The sequence below is a fragment of the Rhipicephalus microplus genome, chromosome 5 (genome assembly GCF_043290135.1).
Source record: "Rhipicephalus microplus isolate Deutch F79 chromosome 5, USDA_Rmic, whole genome shotgun sequence".
In the NCBI taxonomy this organism is placed as follows: Eukaryota; Metazoa; Arthropoda; class Arachnida; order Ixodida; family Ixodidae; genus Rhipicephalus; species Rhipicephalus microplus.
In genome coordinates, this window is record NC_134704.1 from 144437822 (window position 1) to 144460129 (window position 22308).

The 22308-nt window shown below is 45.5% G+C and overlaps 1 protein-coding gene across 4 annotated transcripts in view; it reads left to right on the forward strand.

Moving 5' to 3' along the window:
* LOC119174202 (S1 RNA-binding domain-containing protein 1) overlaps positions 1-22308 on the forward strand; it is a 174308-nt gene that overhangs the window by 88245 nt on the left and 63755 nt on the right. For all 4 annotated transcript variants that reach the window (XM_075896012.1, XM_075896013.1, XM_075896010.1 and 1 more), the window contains 3 exons: positions 8741-8858; positions 10092-10239; positions 12967-13063. In XM_075896012.1, the coding sequence (XP_075752127.1) occupies positions 8741-8858; positions 10092-10239; positions 12967-13063 (363 nt within the window). The remainder of the gene's footprint in view (positions 1-8740; positions 8859-10091; positions 10240-12966; positions 13064-22308) is intronic.

Below are 22308 nucleotides of genomic sequence, written 5' to 3' on the forward strand. Positions count from 1 at the left end.
TACAACACCGCTAACAATATGTACTCAGCAATAGACCTCAGCATAATATCCCCATCACTCCTGCCTCTACTTAAATGGGAAGTCATTAATGATCCATATGGTAGGGACCATTTTCCTATCGCTATCAGCTCATCAATAACAAATACATGTCCTGTACAAGTTCCAAAATGGCTCACCGACAAAGCCGATTGGGGAAAGTTTCAAAAAATGACTTTATTATCTTGGGCTGACATGGCGGCATTGAGCATAGAGGATGCTGTATGCTACTTTACAGCTTTCTTGGTTGATGCAGCAGCAAAATGTATTCCCCAAACATGTGGACCGTCAAGCAAACGACGAGTCCCATGGTGGAATAATGAGTGCCGTGATGCTCGAAAAAAACAAAATAAGGCATGGAGGTTGCTTAGAGACTCGCCCACAGCCGAGAATCTTGTAAACTTTAAGAACGTCAAGTCGCAAGCAAGGAGGACGCGCCGAAAGGCGAGAAGAGAAAGTTGGCACAAATTCGTATCGGGCATTAACTCATACACAGATGAGTCGAGAGTCTGGAGCATGGTTGGTAAGGTGGCAGGACGACAAGCACATTCACTTCCTCTAGTGAACACACAAGGGGAGAGTTTGGAAGACCAGGCAAACACTCTCGGAGCGCACATTGAACAGGTCTCCAGCTCAACACACTATAGTGAAGCGTTCCGACGATACAAAACCGCAATAGAAAAACAGAGATTAGAGCGCAAGCCCACAACACATGAGGCATGCAACGAACCTTTCTGTTTGGCTGAACTGCAGTCCTCACTTGCCTTCTGCAATAAATCTGCCCCAGGCCCGGACCGTGTGGCATATGAAATGTTGAAACACCTGCCCACTGAAACCAAGAAAGCTCTCCTCTCTCTGTATAATGCGATATGGTCTTCTGGCGAGCTACCCTCAGCCTGGAAGGAAGCTATCATTATCCCAATTCTAAAACAAGGCAAGGACCCGGCCTCAGTTTCCAGCTACAGGCCAATAGCATTAACCAGCTGTATTTGCAAAGTCTTTGAAAAAATGATTAACAGGCGCCTTATGCACTTCCTTGAAATCAGTGGCCTACTTGACCCATACCAGTGTGGGTTTCGAGAGGCTCGGTCCACCACTGACCACCTTGTCCGTATCGAAGCACAAATTCGCGACGCTTTTGTTCATAAGCAATTTTTTCTTTCTGTGTTCCTCGATATGGAAAAGGCATATGACACTGCATGGCGCTTCGGCATATTGCGAGACCTGTCACATTTAGGTGTGCGGGGTAGAATGCTGACAGTTATCGAAAGCTGCCTGTCCAACCGTAAATTCCGTGTCCAAGTTGGCACTGTCTTATCTCGAGTATTTGTCCAAGAAACAGGAGTGCCACAAGGAGGTGTATTGAGCTGCACACTTTTCATAGTTAAAATGAATTCTTTGCACCTGTCTCTCCCACGAAATACTTTTTACTGCATATATGTCGATGATGTGCAGATTGGTTACAAATCGTGCAACATCTCAATGTGCCAACGTCAAGTTCAACTAGGGTTGAACAAGGTATCTCAATGGGCAAACGAGAATGGTTTTATACTCAACGCGCAAAAGAGCACTTGTGTCTTGTTCAGCCGAAAGAGGGGCCTCCATCCTGACCCCGACATTGACCTGCATGGTCAACCTCTGTCAGTGAAGACCGAGCACAAGTTTCTCGGTCTCATATTAGACACTAAGCTAACTTTCATCCCACACATCAAGTATTTAAGGGGCAGGTGCTTAAAAACAATGAACATTTCGAAAGTGTTGTCACGCACTACATCGGGTAGTGACAGGAAATGTTTAATTAACTTATATAAAAGCCTCGTACGCACACGCCTAGATTACGGTGCTATAATCTATCAGTCGGCAACACCATCAGCCTTGAAAACTCTCGACCCTGTCCACCATCTAGGCATTCGCCTCTCTACGGGTGCTTTCCGTACCAGCCCTGTGGAGAGCCTGTACGTGGATTCGAATGAATGGTCACTCCACCTACAAAGATGTTCCCTGCCCTTTTTGTACTTTTTGAAGGTGAAGGCAGACAAGAAACATCCTTCCCATTTCACAATTAATGATTTGTCTTGTTCTGGCTTGTTCAATAACCGTCCTTCGTTTAGACAGCCGTACGCGCTGCGTGTAAGGAGCCTGGCCGAAGAAAGAGGTGTGCCTCTTCTTGAACCCAGTTTGATGGCTCCTGCAACATATCTGCCACCGTAGCAGTGGCAGCTTATAGACTGTGATGTCTCTTTTGTTTATGTCACAAAGCACGCACCACTTGCACACATACATACATACTTCCTAGAACTACAACATAAATACACATGCCCCGAGTTCTTTACCGATGCGTCAAAGTCAAACACTTCTGTGTCATATGCAGCGGTAAGCCAATCCTTTTCCGAGGCCGGCGTTCATCATCCTAATGCAAGCATTTTCACAGGAGAAGCTTACGCAATACTGGCGGTCGTCGTCGTCGTCGTCGTCGTCGTCATCATCATCATCATCATCATCATCATCATCATCATCATCATCATCAGCCTGACTACGTCCACTGCAGGACAAAGGCCTCTCCCATGTTCCGCCAGTTAACCCGGTCCTGTGCTTGCTGCTGCCAATTTATACCCACAAACTTCTTAATCTCATCTGCCCACCTAACCTTCTGTCTCCCCCTAACCCGCTTCCCTTCTCTGGGAATCCAGTCAGTTACCCTTAATGACCAGCGGTTATCCTGTCTACGCGCTACATGCCCTGCCCATGTCCATTTCTTCTTCTTGATTTCAGCTATGATATCCTTAACCCCCGTTTGTTCCCTAATCCACTCTGCTCTCTTCTTGTCTCTTAAGGTTACACCTACCATTTTTCTTTCCATTGCTCGCTGCGTCGTCCTCAATTTAAGCTGAACCCTCTTTGTAAGTCTCCAGGTTTCTGCTCCGTAGCTAAGTACCGGCAAGATACAGCTGTTATATACCTTCCTCTTGAGGGATAGTGGCAATCTACCTGTCATAATTTGAGAGTGCTTGCCGAATGTGCTCCACCCCATTCTTATTCTTGTAGTTACTTCAATCTCGTGGTTCGGCTCTGCGGTTATTACCTGCCCTAAGTAGACATAGTCTTTTACAACTTCAAGTGCACTATTACCTATCTCGAAGCGCTGCTCCTTGCCGAGGTTGTTGTACATTACTTTCGTTTTCTGCAGATTAATTTTAAGACCCACCTTTCTGCTCTCCTTGTCTAACTCCGTAATCATGAGTTGCAATTCGTCCCCCGAGTTACTCAGCAATGCAATGTCATCGGCGAAGCGCAGGTTACTAAGGTATTTTTCATTGACTCTTATCCGGAACTGTTCCCATTCTAGGCTTCTGAAAACCTCCTGTAAGCACGCGGTAAATAGCATTGAGGAAATTGTGTCCCCCTCCCTTACACCCTTCTTGATTGGTATTCTGTTGCTTTCTTTATGAAGCACTATAGTAGCAGTTGATCCCCTGTAGATTTCTTCCAGAATGTTTATATATACTTTTATCTACGCCCTGATTCCGCAGTGTTTGCATGACGGCTGATATTTCTACTGAATCAAACGCCTTCTCGTAATCTATGAAGGCTATGTATAGTGGTTGGTTATACTCTGAGCATTTCTCTATTACCTGATTGATAGTATGAATGTGGTCAATTGTTGAGTAGCTTGTTCTAAATCCTGCTTGTTCCTTTGGTTGATTGAATTCTAATGTTTTCTTTACTCTGTTAGCAATTACCTTTGTAAATAGCTTGTATACTACAGAGAGCAAGCTGATCGGCCTGTAATTCTTCAAGTCCTTGTCATCTCCTTTCTTATGTATTAAGATGACGTTAGCGTTCTTCCAAGACTCTGGTACTCTTCCCGTCAGGAGACACCTCGTAAACAGGGTGGCTAGTTTTTCTAACACAATCTGTCCTCCATCTTTCAGCAGATCTGATGTTAACTGATCCTCACCAGCAGCTTTGCCCCTTTGCATGCTCTCCAAAGCTTTTCTGACTTCTTCTATCATTTCTGGTGGGGTGTAATCTGGGTTACTGCTAGTTCTTATAGTATTAAGGTTGTGGTTGTCTCGGCTACTGTACAGATCTCTGTAAAACTCCTCCGCTATTTTAACTATCCTATCCATATTGGTAGTTATTTTGCCTTCTTTGTCCCTTAGTGCATACATCCGACTTTTGCCTATCCCAAGTTTCCTCTTCAATGCTTTGACACTTCCTCCGTTTTTCAGAGCGTGTTCAATTCTCTCCATGGTATACCTTCTTACATCGCATACCTTACGTCTATTAATCAACTTCGAAAACTCTGCCAGTTCTATTTTGTCTCTTGTACTTGACACTTTCATGATTTGACGCTTCTTAATTAGGTTCTTCGTTTCCTGGGAAAGCTTGCCAGTGTCCTGTCTAACTACCCTGCCTCCAACTTCCACTGCACACTCCGTAATGATACTTGTCAGATTATCATTCATTGTATCTACGCTAAGGTTGGTTACCTCACTAAGAGCCGAGTACCTGTTCTGCAGCGACACTCTGAATTCCTGTACTTTCCCTCTCAGTGCTAGCTGATTGATTGGCTTCTTGCGTATCAGTTTCTGTCGTTCCTTCTTCAAGTCTAGGTGAATTCGAGACCGTACCATTCTATGGCCACTGCATCGTACCTTGCCAATCACTTCCACATCTTGCACGATTCCAGGGTGTGCACTCATTACAAAGTCTATTTCGTTCTTATTTTCGCCATTAGGGCTCCTCCATGTCCACTTGCGGTTTTCTCGTTTTCGGTAGAAGGTATTCAAAATCCGTAAATTATTGCGTTCTGCTAATTCTACAGGTAGCTCTCCTCTGGCGTTTCTAGTACCGATGCCATAATCTCCTACTGCCTGGTCTCCAGCCTGCTTCTTCCCTACTTTTGCATTAAAGTCGCCCATCACTATAGTATACTGTGTTTTTACCTTACTCATTGCCGATTCCACTACTTAATAGAAGCTTTCAACTGAAACGTCATCATGGCTGGATGTAGGGGCGTAAGCCTGTACTACCTTCATCTCGTATCTTTTATTCAGTTTAATTACAATACCTACCACCCTTTCATTAATGCTATAGTATTCCTCTATGTTGCCAGCTATGTTTCTGTGAATTAGGAACCCCGCTCCCAGTTCTCTTCTGTCTGCCAAGCCCCTGTAGCAAAGGACGTGCCCATTCTGTAGCACCGTATAGGCCTCATCTGTCCTCCTAACCTCACTGAGCCCTATTATATCCCATTTAACACCCTCTAGCTCCTCGAATAGTACAGCTAGACTTTCCTCACTAGATAAGGTTCTAGCGTTAAACGTTGCCAAGTTCAGGTTCCAATGGCGGCCTGTCCGGATCCAGAGATTCTGAGCACCCTCTGCTGCGTTGCAGATCTGACCGCCGCCGTGGTCAGTTGCTTCGCAGCTGCTGGGGACTGAGGGCCGTGAGTTATTTGACGTAAGCATGTGGGAGGTAGTGGCCAGATACTGCACCAGGGTGGCCAATCCTTCTCTGGTGAGGGAGTGCGTTCTCGGCGGTGTTTGCCGGTGAAGCCGCACCCCAGGCCTCTTAATGCAGTTTCATCAACACGCGGATTTTTTTTTTTTTTGATCCGGTTGGGAGCTGCTCGGTACCGGGATTTGAACCATGGACCTCTTGCATGCGAGGCGGATGCTCTAACCACTACGCCATCGCCGCACTTCACTACGCCATCGCTGCGGTCGTAAAACACATTAAACAGATAAAATTACAAAAGGCGGTAATATATACAGATTCCCTAAGCGTGGTCAAAGCCCTGAAAACTCCTAAAAAACACAAGAACCCCGTGCTGGTGTCACTTTACTCACTTCTGTGCACACTCTATACATCAAAACAGCATGTCGTTGTCTGCTGGGTTCCAGGACACCGTGAAATACAAGGGAACGTTTTGGTCGACAATCTGGCTGCTTGCACCAATGTCACTACTGCCAATGCATCAACACCAGTCCCTGCACTTGACTTAAAACCTTTTATAAAACGGAAGCTCAGGGGGTATTGGCAGAGCATGTGGAATAAACACACAGATAATAAACTCCATGCTATTAAGCCGCAACTAGGTTATTGGCCTCCACTATCAAAATCACGACACACAGAAGTAATACTAACAAGGCTTAGAACAGGACACACACATTCTACACATTCATTTCTTCTGTCTACCGGTGATCCACCATATTGTGAGAGATGTGGAGAGCCCCTTACAGTTCTCCACATTCTCGTCCAGTGCAATGAGCTAGAGGCTCTAAGAAAAAAGCACTTTTTACTGCCCTACCGACAGCAGCTCCCTATACACCCTGGGATGCTCATCGGTAGGGATCCGCTTTTTAAACTGCAAACACTTTTTACGTTTTTAAAAGATGTGGAAAGCTTTCACCCGATATTTCGAGGTCATCCGTAGCACGACCTCTATAGAGTGGTCGTGGCTGCGGTGACTACATCTTCATCATGGTTTTATTATCATGACATTTTGCCATCAGCTATCACCACACATATGTCACGCCACTGTCATGATTTTATTACTTTCATTATTTAACCCGCGTTAGAGCGAGGAATTTTAAGGCCCCTTTACAGCCACGCACCATATCATTGTTCATATCTGTAGTCAATTGAAATGGCGCTCTTTGGCCATCAATTGGCTCTTGCGCCACTAAAAACTACTGATCATCATCATCATCAGGGGGGCCACTCTAAGGCAGGAAGACTACGACACTCGTGGTTGGTGCATCAACGCTTGTACTTTCTCGGCTGTTGTCCCCCGACCTTCTGCGACGAACCATACCGTTTATTAAAGATGTGCTGCACCGAAATGCCTTATGAATACATGGCATTTTTGTGGGCTTTGCACTGCACAGGACTGCAAGCAATGTTGCATTGATGAGAGGCTAACATTGTTTTAAGCGGCCTTAAATCACCCAGAGGTGCAACAGTAGTCGTGGTGTTGCAGCTGGGCACGAGTCTACAACAAAGAAGTGGCCTTGAGGAAGTTTCTGAATGGTACTCTAATAGAAAAGCTTCAAAGGTTTGGTGATCAAAGTATGGCCACTGCCCATTCGGCTTGCGCCTTCTACTATGCTCTGCGTTCATCGATTCATAACTCCTTCTGGCCAAATGTTCCTGCTTACTCTGCAGGGAGTGTGGGTAGTCATAGGCAAACAGGTTCTTTCTCACCAGAGTTTTCTTCTGATGGTACAACTCATGCCGGCGATACCTAAAGGTCGAAAGAGGAACGCTAGATTTTATTATTTTTTTTCTGGCATACCTGTGGCGCTTAGCACTACTGCATTTGGCACTGTACTGTATTCACTCGCATAATAGGCAAACCCCCAGTTTGGCGGCTGGAAATCGTTTTTTTTAATACGTATCTGCACATAATAAGCGCACTCCGACCTTGGCCCTGATCAGTAGCTTTGTACCATGTTTGCACGGTTGCAATTCAACGCCTTCTTACGTTAACTGGAGCAAAAATAAATGAAAAAGGACCGCGGCAGCACTGCGCGGGATTGCCAGTAAGAAGAGAGGGTGCCTGGGCATTGCACTGGTGCCGGTGTGACTCCGGCCATGTGCGTTCAAGCCCGTCTTGAATTTCTCGCTGGGGAAAGCATCCTTGTCAGCGCTTTTGCTGTCTTGCACGCAAAATTTAAAAGCTTCTTGGCTTTCCAACACATGCTTTCGCCTTTGCTGCTACTACGCAGGCTTGCACAAGTTCTGAAGACTTCAGTTGCAGTTGATTTTCCGGCTGCGAAGCTAAACATATCATGCGCGCTACTCTTGAATTAGTGCTTTAGTGCAATCTTTTCAATGCCCAAACTTCACGTTCTCTTGGGCGATTTTCCCGTGACAACACGTCAAACCGTAGGCATAGTCTAATCAGCGTTGGTCACTTGTTGCTGACGATCGCGAGCGATCAAAGTTGCGGTTTTGTACGGAATCAATGTATATCTTAGCGATTTCTCTACTTGAAGAAAAGGGGGCATGGGTGGCACTTGTAACACTCTAATGGTAATTCGTGATACAATTGCAATGTCTATGAATATAAAAAAATATTGGACATGGAGAAATCGAATGATCGATTGGTACCATTCATCACACGAAATTTCGGTCTTGATAATGCATTTAATCTAAGTGGCCTGAGATGTAATTGGTGAATTTTTGCAATGGCACTTTTTTTCGTGATTTCTTTTTCCTCATTCATTTCGTTGGCAACGTAGGTCTTTCGATATTAATTTTTGGAAATATCAATACCTGTAAGCACACTGCATTGCATGCCCTGGTTCTTGGACACGCGAGACTGCATGCTCAACGCATTTTGCGCTAGTGTAGCTTATGAAGAAGATTGTTTCACCTGTAGTGCGGATATTCGTGGCTTCGGCGACTTGTGTTATTAGCAATCTATGCTGTACTCTGAAATAACATTTCTGAAATTTCACCCGCACGATAGGGGCACCCGGAACTTGTTGTGAGATTTTATGAAAAAAAAAAGTGTGCCTACTATGCAAGTAAATATGGTAAATCGTGACGATGCGCGTGTTTACTAGAGATGTTAAAAGAATATATCAGGTGGCCTAGAGAATCTTCAATGTTTGCAGCTAGTTTTTTTTTTTTTAATTTGGTGCTGAGTGCATGCCGTTGAGTTATTTCTACGATGGGTCTCGCCTTGCAGGCAGGTGAAGAAGAAGGCACGCACCATACTGGAGACACTGACGAAGGAAAACAAGGGGGACCCCAGTGTGCGCAAGCTCATCATAGGCGCCCGCAGTAGCGTGGAGCTGGACCACTTGGTATGCTCGTGCAATGAGTGGCACAATTATAATTATCATGATCAGCTTACTTAGTCTGATTGCTTAACGAAGCTGTCTTGAACTAATCTTGTCTTGCACAGGCAGATTCCCATTCATACCTCCTGGTTTCATAAGTTCTAGGCTTGTGTGAGTAGTGAATTTCGGGTTCAAAGCGAATTTGAAGCAAATAGTGATTTTGGTCGATTAATTTAAAATCAAAGTCGAATAGTATATAGCAAATAATATTTGAAAAATGGGCATATTTTTGATGTTCTAACTTACCTGCATAATACTTCTAAAGAAAGTGAAACAAGACCTGCGCACATTCCAATTTCTCGTATCAAGGAAAGTGGGAACAACTTTGAATAGTAGAAAAATTTGACTTTCGGTATAATGCAAGTGATAGCCGCTAAAGTACAATAGTTTTTAAAATTTTCTATACTTAAAGGATATAAGTCAGTATAACAAGCTTTTAAACTTGAAAACTGAATTCATTTGAGTGTAATATCCTCATTTAACCTTGAAGTGGGGCTTCATGGCAGTGTGGCTTTTCCCTGGATATGTGTTTTTATGGCTGAGCATCACTTCATTACAGTGCTATGACAATGCAATGCTATGACTGGACAATGCACTTGCTGAGAAAAGCAGATGAACATTTGTAGTAAGACTGCCTGTTCTTATTTATTATTATTTCGACCTCTTTGGCTTGAGCCAGTAAATAACTTTTTTTTAACTCATAACGATGGAAAGCGGTCTCTGCAGTAGTCACAGGCAAGCAGCGACATAGTTTTCTTGCTAATTGAGATCACTAGCAAGACATCTTGTCAAGACGCGAGTCTTCTCAGTGACATCCATTTCCTGAGTGATTAGGATGGCTTGCGGGATAAGTGAGGGGTCATTGCGTTTAGGGCAGAAGTGTTGAAGCTTGTGTTAGCGAGGCACATATACAAAAGAAACACGACACGTCAACTTCCAGCTAATGAGGTATTACTGTAACCCAAACCTCATTATAGCAAACTCTCATCTGCCACGTAAATAATTTGTTATATCCGAAAATTCGTTATAAACAATTATCTTTAAGACTGTATCTATGGCAAAGCTATTGGTCACTGACTTCTTTATAACCAATAATAATTATATCCAAATTCATTATATCAAAGTTTGAGTGTGTGCCACGCTGATACGAACTAAGTGCATTTTGGGCCATAATGTAATCTTCCATGTTTCTGGCAGTACGCCCCCTACAAGGAGTCCAAGGGGCGTTCCCTGGCTCAGAGGGCCAAGAACCTTGGCCTTGAAGAGACAGCTCAGCAGATTCTCCGAGGAGAGGCCACAGTCGAGTCCATCAATCCTGAGAGCCTCGTCAAGGCCGATGTCAAAGGTTAGGAAAGTTCCTTCTCACATGGTGCCAATAATAAAGTTAATCGTGAGAGAGACATTTGCGTGCTGCATTTGTGCTCGTATGATGCCAGATGTTCATCTGTAATTGGTACCGTCCATGCTGCGAATTTTGCTTAAAATTTTAGAGGATATGCTACACTTAGCAATGCCATGCTCTTGCTCTAATTTCACACAAAAAGTTGTAGTTTATAGTTTGGCTGGATAAACAAGATACATGAAACAGTTAGTTTCCGTGTTTCTAAAAAAAATCGATTAAAAGTTGGTTTCGCTAAGCAGTTCTGTGCAGACCCACCAAATGATGGACTGTGAACGCGAAAACTAATAGCCGCCTGTTTTGCAGCAAATAGCCTTAAGGAAATCCACCTCGACATTCTTGGAAAGGAGGCTTCTTAGTTGCCGAAAAATTTGTTTTGGTCCATATGTCGAACTCAGGACCAACACTATTCTAAAGTGGTCATTCTAGAAATTGAGCTAGCCAAGGACGGCAAGATTATACAAGAGTGAATTAATCGACAACTTAAAAACCATGAACCCTGAACACTTGACAGTATTCAGTGTCCATGTGCTTCAAGTTTTCAAATAAATTGCCTTCATGCTGCCGAATTGCGCCTGTTGGCTAGCTCAAATGCTAGAACAAGCACCTCATAATAGCATTAGTCCCGAGTTCAACATCTGGACCAGAACGATTTTTTTTTAGCAACTAAGAAGCCTTCTTTCTGAGACATTCACACGAATTTTCATGTCAACGAAAGCCACCTGTCTTGTAGCTACAAGAGGCTGTCTATTGATTTTTTAAAAATTTGACTTCCGTTTCAAAAGTTGATAAACACTTCCTAGTTTTGAACACAGCAGCTAACTTCCTCCAAAACTGGAAAACTTTTTAGTAGCTTGGTCGGCAAGCTTCTAACGCCAGTGCCTTGTCCGGCATAGTTGTAGGCTGCCGGCTTGTACGCCAGTGTTGACAGTGTGGACTTTTCCGGTCGTTGCTCAGGGTAACGATTCCAACAATATTCACTAAATGGTGCGCGGCCACCCAGAGCGTTGACAGCCTTCATGTGCGCGCTGAAAGAAGTGGTGCGGCCCTCCTGAGGGCTTCCTACGAGACGTCTGTTTTCGATGGCCCGCGAGCTCGCCTCCTCTCGACTACGTTCACTTCGTTCTCGTCGCTTCGTAGGCACGGCAGTACGTTATAAGTTTCTACAATGATTGTTACGCACGCCACGGGTACCGATATCCTCCAAAGCCCCCTCACCTGCCTGCTCTCAACCCCATTAAAGAACGACGGATATCTTCACGCCTGCCATTTATGAGCGTAAGGCATTTGACTCATGGCAGTGGCCGGTATGGCATAAAGGGACTAGTGATTAATGTGTCGATCGACGTGGCCAATACTGTACAGTGCTGGCCCCGGAACGTGGCCAACAACGTTGCCTTCGACATACACATCATGCGCCGGCTCGTTAACAAACTTTCCTAGAGAAGTGGTCTCGCCAAGAAATGCCTGATGCACCTCCGAGCAAGCTCCTCTAACATCATTCACTTTGTGGCTACAGTTGAAACCCGCAATAACGAAATCGACGGGGAAACCGAAAAAATTAATTTTCGCGAGAATTTTGTTGCCGCGAGTGTGAGACATAAAAACAGTTATACGGCCAGCAGAACGAAAATTTATTGCCAGAAGTTGGTCAACTTACTTTGCCGACCCTTGCCATGCAACAATTTCAAAGCGCTCCCTTCGCACTGGAAAAAGTGGTCCATTGCTACGTCGTCGTCATGTGCGCTGAAGAAGGAGCGAAGGGTGTCCAGCGCGTTCAAAACAACCCGCGGTTTGAGTTTCTCCGCGTGCGTCTCTTCTTGGTCCTCGGTGTCGTCAGCTTCGCGCACACTTTCGATAATGGCCTCGTCGGTCACTTCTTCGTACACGACTACGACGTCATCGGCGCGAACGAACGCATCAGCGGTGGGTTCATCTGGGATGTCGATGTCGATGGCTCGAAGTTCCCCCAAGGCGTTGGTAAAGGATAGAGGCACTGCATTGCCACCACTCTCGCCGTCTGGTGCACCTTCGTCCAAAATTTCGTCTGGTGAGGACGAAGCGCAATCCGTGCGTGATGCTTGTACGGTAGCGGTGAAGTCCGCATGATCATTTGCCATCGCCTGATCATTTGCCCTCGCAGCATGATCATTTGCCATCGCCAGCTGCAGTGTGGCCAGGCATGTCGCCGGACACAGACCCTATCACCGATGGGGTCTCTGTAAACAAAAATAGTAGTACCCACGCTAGCGCAGCAAAAGCAGACGCTTACAAATTTTGAGTGCGCATAATACACATACAAGCATATTTTCGACAGTTAACCTTTGGCTGGAGGGTAAAATGAGGCCTGCACCGTGGTAGAAAATTTGTTAATGTGGGATTGCTGTCCAAAAACCTTTCGTTGCCGCGAGATACGCAATACGTGGGCTTCTATGAACGTTCGCCGGGGATCCGGAAATATTTCGTTGCTGCAGGAATTTCGTACTCGCGGGGTTTCGTTATTGCTGGTTTCGACTGTATAGCGGCGATATTTTTTTTTCAGCGCACTGTAACTGTACACTTCTTGTCTCATGTGGTATTTCTTGTTAGTTTTCAAGAGTATTTTTAATGCCCCAGCAAGTTCCTGCATTGGGTGTGTAGTATTTTAAACACTAGAATAAAATCGAATTTCAGGGTTGCAGTCATCAAAAGAGGTTCTGCTCGGTTGGCAGCACATCCTTGCCGACATCCTCTCCAAAGACAGGACGGTCCTTGATTACTTGGCCAACATGTAAGTACTATACTATGTAGCGTCTTCTTCATGCTCTGATGCGTGCTTCATACATTGATGTCCTAATTTTAATATTAAAGTGTAGAAACTTGGGCAAGTTGGTAGGACACAATTGAATGCAGTCGAACCCCTTTGTAAGAGACACTGATGCAGTAGAATCTCGATGATACGATTACGATTGATGCGAGTTTCATGATGATACAAATGTTAAGGTTGTTTTAGACATACTGCATTATATAAAATACTTCCTGATTCAGTGTTATATGAACGGTTCCACCAGCCACCGCGGATGACATGAATATGCGATTGATCGCTGCACGCCAGCAGCACAATGCAGTTTGTCTGCGGGAGGAAGGCCCGTTCACTCTTGGCCTCGAAGAGAGTGAATTCAGCAAAACTCGCCGGATTTCGGCTCGCTTCAGTGGCTGGAAAAACACGCTGGAGGTCGATGTGACAAAATCGGTTCGAGACCAATTTTTCCGACACGCGATAACAGATTGCCTTTTTGCTTCATGGCTTTAGCTACACTGGCTGCTCTAGCTCTCAAACCACGCAATGTAAAAACCAGCCGCTAAATCAACATGGCGGCAAAGGCGTCGGCAGTGGATCGCATTGGCGCTATCGCGAACTACCCGTGCAGCACGTCAAAGCTCGTGACTTTGACAAGGTCACGTTCATTGAGAGCTTGGTTTGGATTACGATCGCTGAGAACACCAAAAGTAGTAGCAGGTGCAGCAGCAGCGAGAAATGCAGATAATGTTAGTTGGTCTGGCAAATAACGAGAGATTGCAATTGGCAACTGGTACCTAGAATTGGACAAGAATACTATGTATGGTCAATTTTTAGTGGGGTGGGTTGCTCATAAAAAAAAAAAATTCTTCTGGAGAAAAGGGTGGGTTGCAGGCCTAATGGCAGACATTCTTAAAATATAAGAAGCAAATTACTTCTGCCCCTAAAAGAGAATTTGCCCAACCACAGTAATATATCTCTTTCCGTCCCAAATTTTTTCTAGAGCAGGACAAAAATTTTTATTGTTCTTTTCTAGCTAAAAGACCATTTAAAAGCATGAAAAAAAAAATAGTGAAGCCTGTCGGTACAATGGTGTTCACAGGAAAACCATGCCCAGTATGCTGGACACTGCAATTCATCTGTTGGACATATGGGTACACACACTCTGCTATCTTCCTTGAGAGAGTGCTGCTTTTGGCCATGTCAAAAGGTTAATCATCCTATAAAACACAAGCATGGTTGGTTCTGACCAGAGAAGTAATTTCTTGTAGTTAGCTGCTGCATGTAGCGTTGAGCACCACAAAAGAAAAGAATACCTGAAGGCAGCGTGCTTAGTGTCCACTGGTCAACTTCATCAGACGCCACTACCTCCTTGTGCTTCATGCTCTTGATAGATTTCCTCCAGCATGCCCCAGTTTTGTTTTTCATATTTGGGTTTCAAGACTGTCATGCAACGCCACCTCCTGCGATTGTTTTTTTTCTCGCAACGTGCGAAAGCGCGTTTTGAAGGACAAAATGAAGTTCATTCATGCATCTATTCTCCATGTTTAGCACGATGTGCGCCAATTGCATCCTCGTGTCCAGTGTTCTGGACATAAATACAATCTGGCGTCGCCAGCAAACTTCTGATTGCAAAAGCTACCTCTTCGCGACAATGTTTTAAAAAGACTTAAGACAGCTCGCACGGTTTAAATCATTTGGTTTGCGCTAAGATAGCTCCTGAAATAATTTTAGATACTTGACAGCATTGTGTGTGTGCGTTTCCGCGTGGATGATGCCATTACTTTGAGGTGCCCGCATAAGAAAATGGGGCTGAAGGAGGAACTTTGTTTAAAAACTTATCGCTCGACTCTTACAGAAGCTGCTAAAGTGGTTTAGGTTCTGATAGTAGCTCCCCCTGCTTTTTTGCATCGCTTTTTCGTCATGGCCAGTACAGTGGTCGCTGGGTGGAAAAAGGATACTTGCAGTGCTAACATGTGCGGTGAAAAGTTAGTGGATGAAAGAGAACGATGGAGCAGGCGTGAGATGGAATGGAAAGTGATTGTAGCCAATAATGGCAAAGGGTTAGATGGAGTCAGGAAATTAAGAAATTTTCTGGTACGCAGGACAGGGCAGTGGACATAGATTGCTGCTGATGGTGACAATGATGTACATTGACTCTTTGTGCTGCCATCACTGTGTATGTATCTGGGACGTAATAGTAGCATGCAGTGTGCTCGCACAAGTCCAGTGAGCAGTTTCCAGACACGGCAGCCATGACGTCAGTGACCTCTGTCAGTGACCATTTCCAGCTTCTGTAATATGTAAAAGCACAGTCTTTGAGGCTCTTTTCTGACGAAATCTGTGCTGTAAAGGGCGATGTGGGTGCCTCATGTCGATGCACAGTGCAAAGTCGATTAACCAAAAAGAAAATGATGGTTGGTCGCACTTTAGTGGGAATCGTTCAGATCGCGAAAGCAAAATGCGTCTCCATAGATGCACACTCAAACCTCGATATAACAAACCCAGATATAACGAAATATTGGTTACAATGAAGTTAGTGAAGTATAGTCTTGCAATGTAGTGTTAGGATATACCTGTATAGAGAATTTCCAGATATTAGGAACTTATTGTGTGACATTCAACTTGGTATATTTAGGTTTCAGTGTAGTTTCCAGCTGTTGGGTATTGAGAAATACAGTTTACATTTTCTCTATTGCTGTTGGGGTGGCATGACTGACTTCAACGTTGACACATACATATGGACACATACGGACACATACTGCCACATTGCTGCTGATCGTTGTGGTTTAACTTCATGTTTCTGGCCGCTTCATATGTGGCAACGCTTAGATTAACAAAAGCGAAAGTTGAAGCTTGCAGCGCACTTATGGTGTGCACTTGAATTCACAAAAGCACCTCGCTTCGCACTCATGTGCACCTTGCTGGTTCCTTGCTGTTGTGACTGCCGAGGCACTGCTACAGTGATTCATGGCGGTGCTTTGCTACACCCCTTCTAGATGGCAGCATCATCCCTGTTAAAGCAGGAAGGATATAAAATGCATTTGGGCCAGGAGACGTTTCTGTGTTTGTGCCATGGCGGTCAGGATTATCGATCTCCCATGCTCGAAGTCATGGAATCGGAGGTTTCATTCTCTGGTCAGGTTTCCAAGCTTTTTTATGAGTTTCCTTCTCAGCCACCCACATGCCCTTTTATTGACGTCGCCTCCATGACCCAAATATCCCGGCTGCGGCGGCTGCATTTCCGATGGAGGCGGAAATGTCGTAGGCCCGTGTGCTCAGAATTGGGTGCACGTTAAAGAACCCCAGGTGGTCGAAATTTCCGGAGCCCTCCACTACGGCGTCTCTCATAATCATATGGTGGTTTTGGGACGTTAAACCCCACAAATCAATCAATCCATGACCTAAATGACGTAAGTACTTGTTGTATTCGGACATTGAAAAGCAGTTCTGTGTTCAAAGATTCGAAGGAAACAACCAACGACATTGGTGCGAAATGCAGTACAGTATTTCTTGTGACTTTGACTTCAGCACAACTAGGCCAGTCTGCCTTTGACACTGAATTAGGCTTGTACGAATAACGAATAGTAGGGTATTCGATTTCGCTTTGATTTGAATTTAAAATATTGAATATTTCGAAGTATTCGACATGAACGAACAGATGTATACTAAACGGCATCCGCCTGTAAAAGTGGTTTTACTGCAATATAGTGGTGTTGACCCGTGAAAGCATCTAATCAAAGAAAACTTGCTCTGCCGCGAAGCCCCACTTCAAATTTAAAGAGGGCCTGCAACACTTTTTGAGCATGGTCAGCAAACGCTGCTGATCAGTAGTTGAGGCTACCAAGAACATGTGAGCTAAGTATTATAGCACAGAATGTGACCTGGAATCCACAATAAATTCTAAAGGTCAGATAAAAATTGCTGTCTTTTTTCGGCAAATGACGCTACAATGTCAGAAACCGCTCGTCACAGCCATTGTACCAGCCATAGGCTGATTTGCGCATGCGGCGCTCGGTCGTTACTGGGGCCACTGCGAGTGGCCTCGACATGACCATGCATACATGCGCGTGCACTGAAAGACTGCATATTCAAAGAAAAAAAGAGAAAGAAAGAGTGCTCAAGGTCACGACACGCACGTGACGCATTTTCTTTCTATATGCCATCTCCCCGGCTTTGCTTCAAGCACTTTCGTCAGGACGAGAAGAGAGAATGCAATTGCAACATGTGTCAAATCTTTGCAACTCCACTCATACTGGACAGATTTTAAAAAATTGTTGTGGCGTTTAATTTAAGGTAATAAGCTTCTTTAGTGAATCCATTTCTTCAAAAATTATTGCAGGGTCTCTTTATATGAACAAATTATCCTCGAATCTATTGATAATTTTTTAAGTTTCAAGGCTTGTTTTGCCGGCTTATACACTCTAGCTGTAATGGATAATGCTACATATTGTTACAAGAAGGCCGGCTCGGAGAAGTAGTCACAGATGTATTTACACCCGGTTAAGCGAGCAGCTCCAGCCACAGAGATCAGCTCGCACCAGTCTATCTGCTATGTCTTCATCTCCATGCACTGGCACGTAGCATGTCCCCCGGCAGCGGAAACACCGTCCCGATGCTTTAAAGGTGATTATCTGACTTATTCTTGTAGGGTTGATCCGCGAGACGTGTATAATATGACTGGACCGCACAGCAGATGACTATGGATTAGATGGGGTTTATCTCATAGGTGACAGGAGGTGTTACTTGACGGCAAAACACAGTAAAGTCTCGTGTAATGAGCCAAAGTTTTTCTGATAGGCCTAGCCAATGATTAGAGGACCAGAGTAATACGAGGGTACTGGGAGCGAAATGTACGTCTCTATGTTGCGCATTGTACTGGCGGCATTGGTTGGTTTGTGACGCCATCAGCCGAGCGCGGGCGAGCTGACGGGCATGATTGGCTCGCGCAATCGTGTCGCCGGCATACTCCCTGGTGGACGAGGTATGAGCTGAGATGACTGTGTCCAGTGGTAAAGTCGGCTCTTTTCCGTACAATAAGTAGAACGGCGAAAAGCCCGCTGTATCATGACGAGATGAATTATATGCGAAAGTTGTGTAGGATAAGGCAAGGTCCCAGTCTCGGTGGTCAGGAGACACATACATAGCGAGCATATTTGTTAGAGTACGGTTAAATTGTTCGGTGAGGCTGTTTGTTTGAGGGTGGTGGACACTGACAAGATAGAGTGTTCCATGGGCTCATCAGTGTCCTCAGGATAGTCGACAGGGTACCGGGAGAGGCAATCGGCATCATGGTGTAGGCGGCCAGAGTTGTAGAATGCCGAATAGGAAAACTCTTGCAGGCGCAAAGCCCAGCGACCAAGGCGGCCTAATGGATCTTTCAGAGAGTTGAGTCAGCAGAGCACATGGGGGTCGGTAACTACCGGAAATCGGCGTCTGTATAGATAAGGTCGAAATTTCGCCACTGCCCATACGAGAGCCAAGCACTCACGCTCTGTGATCAAATAGTTACGTTCAGGGGCAGATAGGAGGTGACTGGCATATGAAATAACGCAATCATGGCCATGTTATTTCTGAGCCAGCACTGCCCCAATACCATGTCCATTTGCATCTGTATGGATTTTCCTAGGGGCAGCAGGTTTGAAGTGTGCCAGAATTCAAGTAGTGAGAAGAGCGATGAGAGTCGAGAGCGCACAAGCCTCTTCGGAGCCCCCATGAAAACGAGACGTCTTTCTTGAGCTGCGTAAGTGGCCTCGTTATGTGTGCAAAATATTTTATAAAGCGTCGCAAGTAGGAACATAGTCCGACAAAGCTGCGTACATCCCTCGCAGATCGTGGTACAGGAAAGTTTTTAACAGCACTGTTTTTTGCCGGGTCTAGCTGTACACCGTTAGCGTATACTAAATGGCCAAGTACTATGATTTGATGGCGTCCAAAGTGACATTTTGACGAGTTGAGCTGCAGGCCAGCGCAACGAAAGATGCCTGAGATGGCTGAGAGGCGTTCTATATAAGTTTCAAATGTTGGTGAAAAGATGATGATGTCGTTTAAGTAGCACAAACAAGTGGACAATTTGAATCATCTGAGCAGGGAGTCCATCATTTGTTTGAGGTGGCTGGAGCGTTGCAGAGGCCAAAGGACATCATCTTTAACTGATATAGGCCATCGGGGGTGATGAATGCTGTCTTTTCACGGTTCATTTCATGTACCTCTATCTTTCAGTAGCCGGAACGAAGGTCTATGGAGGAAAAATAGTGGGACCCATAGAGGCAATCAAGGGCATCATCTATTCGTGGCAGAGGGTACACATCCTTATTGGTAATTTTGTTTAGGTGTCTATAATCAATGCAGAAACAACATGCACCGTCTTTCTTGCTGACTAGCGCTACAGGAGAAGCCCAAGAACTGCAGGATGGCTCAATGATGTCCTTGGCGAGCATTTTGTCGATCTCACTTTGGATAATGTGACGCTCGGCCACCGACACTCGATATAGACGCCTATGAATAGGATGCTCATTACCAGTGTTTACGTGGTGGGTTATACCAGTAGCTTCTCCCTACGGACGGCCACTGAGGTAAAAAACGTAGATGTAAATGTAAGACAGCAGAACTCGGTGAAGCTCGTCAGTCTGCTGTGGCGTTAAGTTAGAAGCGATCATCGACATAATTGCACTGTCGGAGCGAGTGTCAGCATGATGTTGAGCGTGGGAGTTAGAAGGAGCGGCCATCGTGAAAACATCTACCGCATTGTCTTGTAAGGTGCAGAGCAACGCCAAAGAGATTTTTTGTGGCTGTACTTGAGGTGTGAAGCTAAAGTTGACAACTGGGAGGAACTTAGAATTCCCTGCGACGGACAGAATGGTGTGCAGTAATGTAATGCCGGTGTTTATGAGGACATCGGTGATAGGGGTCAGAACATAGTCACCGTCGAGAACTGGTGGTATTGAGAGGAGCTCTACGTAGGTCAGTGTCTGTGGAGAAAGGCGCGTATGTCCCGTTGTGCAGAGGCGACTCGGCCGTTGTGCAAGAGGTTCTGTTGCAGGCAAATGTAGACGGATCGTTCTGGTCGAACAGTCCATGTAGGCAGAATGTGCAGACAGGAAGTCGAGGCCTAAGATTACGTCGTGGGGGCATTTATGAAGGACAGTGAAGAGAGAAACTGTGTGTCGATCCGCATTGCTTACATGAGCGGAGCACATTCCAACGATAGATGCTATTCCGCCATCCGCAACACGGACGAACTGAGCGGTCGCAGGTGTGAGAACCTTCTTGAGCTTGCGGCGAAAATCACTCGTCATCACGGAAAGTTGGGCGCGGTGTCGACAAGAGCAGTGACATGTATGCCGTCTACTTCTACGTCTATGAGGTTTCGTTTTGTCGGTATCGTCAAAAGAGGATTTTCGGTCAGTCCGAGCGATGCAGCGCCACCTCCGGGGGCTGCGACGCTTAGTTTTCCGTTGGGGAACCTCGTGGGAAGGCGGGGGAAGATGGTCGGCGGGGCTGTGGAGAACGAGACTGGCGATGTTGGGGGGACGGAGAGCGGGAGTAGTGGTGTTCAGAAGCAGGTTCCTGGGCAAAATGGTCGCAGCTGGTCTCATGACGATAGGGGGGGGGGAGATGCATGGAAGGTACTAGAAGAAGCTTGTGCAGGAGGACTCCAGCGACTTCTAAAATGGCGAGAAATGTGCCCGATTCGGCGACACGAGACGCAGATCGGCTTGTTATCGTGTGTTCGCCAAGCAGATGGATTACGGAACGTTGAGGGAGAGCCAGTCGGGAAGGGACGTGCAGGCGTGTATTGGGGCTGGAAGTCAGTGCAGGGAGGCGGTGAAATAGAGTAAATTCTTAAGCTGGTGATTTCCTGCCGGACGACTGCTTGAATGAGGGGCGACGTTATTGGAAGAGAGAGGGGTAAGGGGATGTTGGTCCCATCTTAGCTGGAGCAGCCGCTTCAAGTTCCCACCTGACGAGGTGCGTCGAGTTGTCACAGGTGTCTAGTGGATGATGTGTCAAGACACAAGGACGTCAAAGCGGTGTTCAGAAGATGCTGGAACTGATGGGAGATGTGCCTGCTTTTAGCTTGTTGGAACTGGCGGCATTTTTGAATAATGGCATCAACAGATGACACATTGTTGAATACCAACAAGTTGAATTCATCGTTGGCGATACCCTTTAGAATATGCGCAACTTTGTCAGGCTCGGACATGTTTTCGCCAGCTTGGCGGTATAGTGCGAGGACAGCCTGAATGTAACTAATGTAGGACTTCGTGGAAGTTAGTGCGCAAGTCAACTCATTCTTCGCAGCTTGACGATGACCAAACGGGTTCCCAAAAATCTCGCGGATCTTTTTCTTGAAGCTGTCCCAGCTTTTGATGTCATGCTGGTGGTTGTCGAGCCAAACATGAGGGGTTTCGTTGAGATAAAAGATGACATTCGCAAGCATAAGTGTGGGATCCTACCTGTAAGTGGCGCTGATGCGTTCATAGAGGTGTAGCCACTGGTCGACGTCAGTACCCTCGTGGCCCGAGAACACGCCAGGGTCTTTGAGTACGGGAAGCATCACGAAAGTTGTTGCGGGCGCTGGGTTGGCAGGCCGGGCAGAAGGGTGGGCTACCGGAGAGGATGTAGCCGAGTCTTGAGTGGTCATGTTGAAAGCTGCGAGGGAGTGTCCACTTCGGAGTTCCGTGACGAGGACGAGAATCACACAACTTCACCAAATATGTATTTACAGCCGGTTAAGCGAGCAGCGCCAGCCACAGAGATTAGCTCGGACCAGTCTATCTGCTTTGTCTTCTTCATCTCCATGCACTGGCACGTAGCAATATTTTACCGGTTATCACTTGCATCCGACTGGAAGTCAAATCCTGCTACTTCTCAAAGTTGTTTCAACTTCCTTTGAATGGAAAAAAAATAAAGAAAGCATAGAGGCCTTGTTTAAAAAAAATATTGTGCAGGTTTGTTAGGTCATGATAAACATGCCCATTTTTTTATGTCATTTTATTCGAATTCGATTCGAAATTATTAGACCAAAATTACTATTTGCTTCGAATTCGCTTCGAACCTAAAATTCACTATTCGCTCAAACCTACACTGAATGCATTGCATCTTTACAAGAACGAGCTCGATAGCATGAAGCACATTCTCAAAAGCATCAAAAATTTGAATAAATATTAACAGGCCTTTCAAGAGGAGATGTGAGTAAAAAAACACGTCTCTTCCGAAATTACATATTTTCC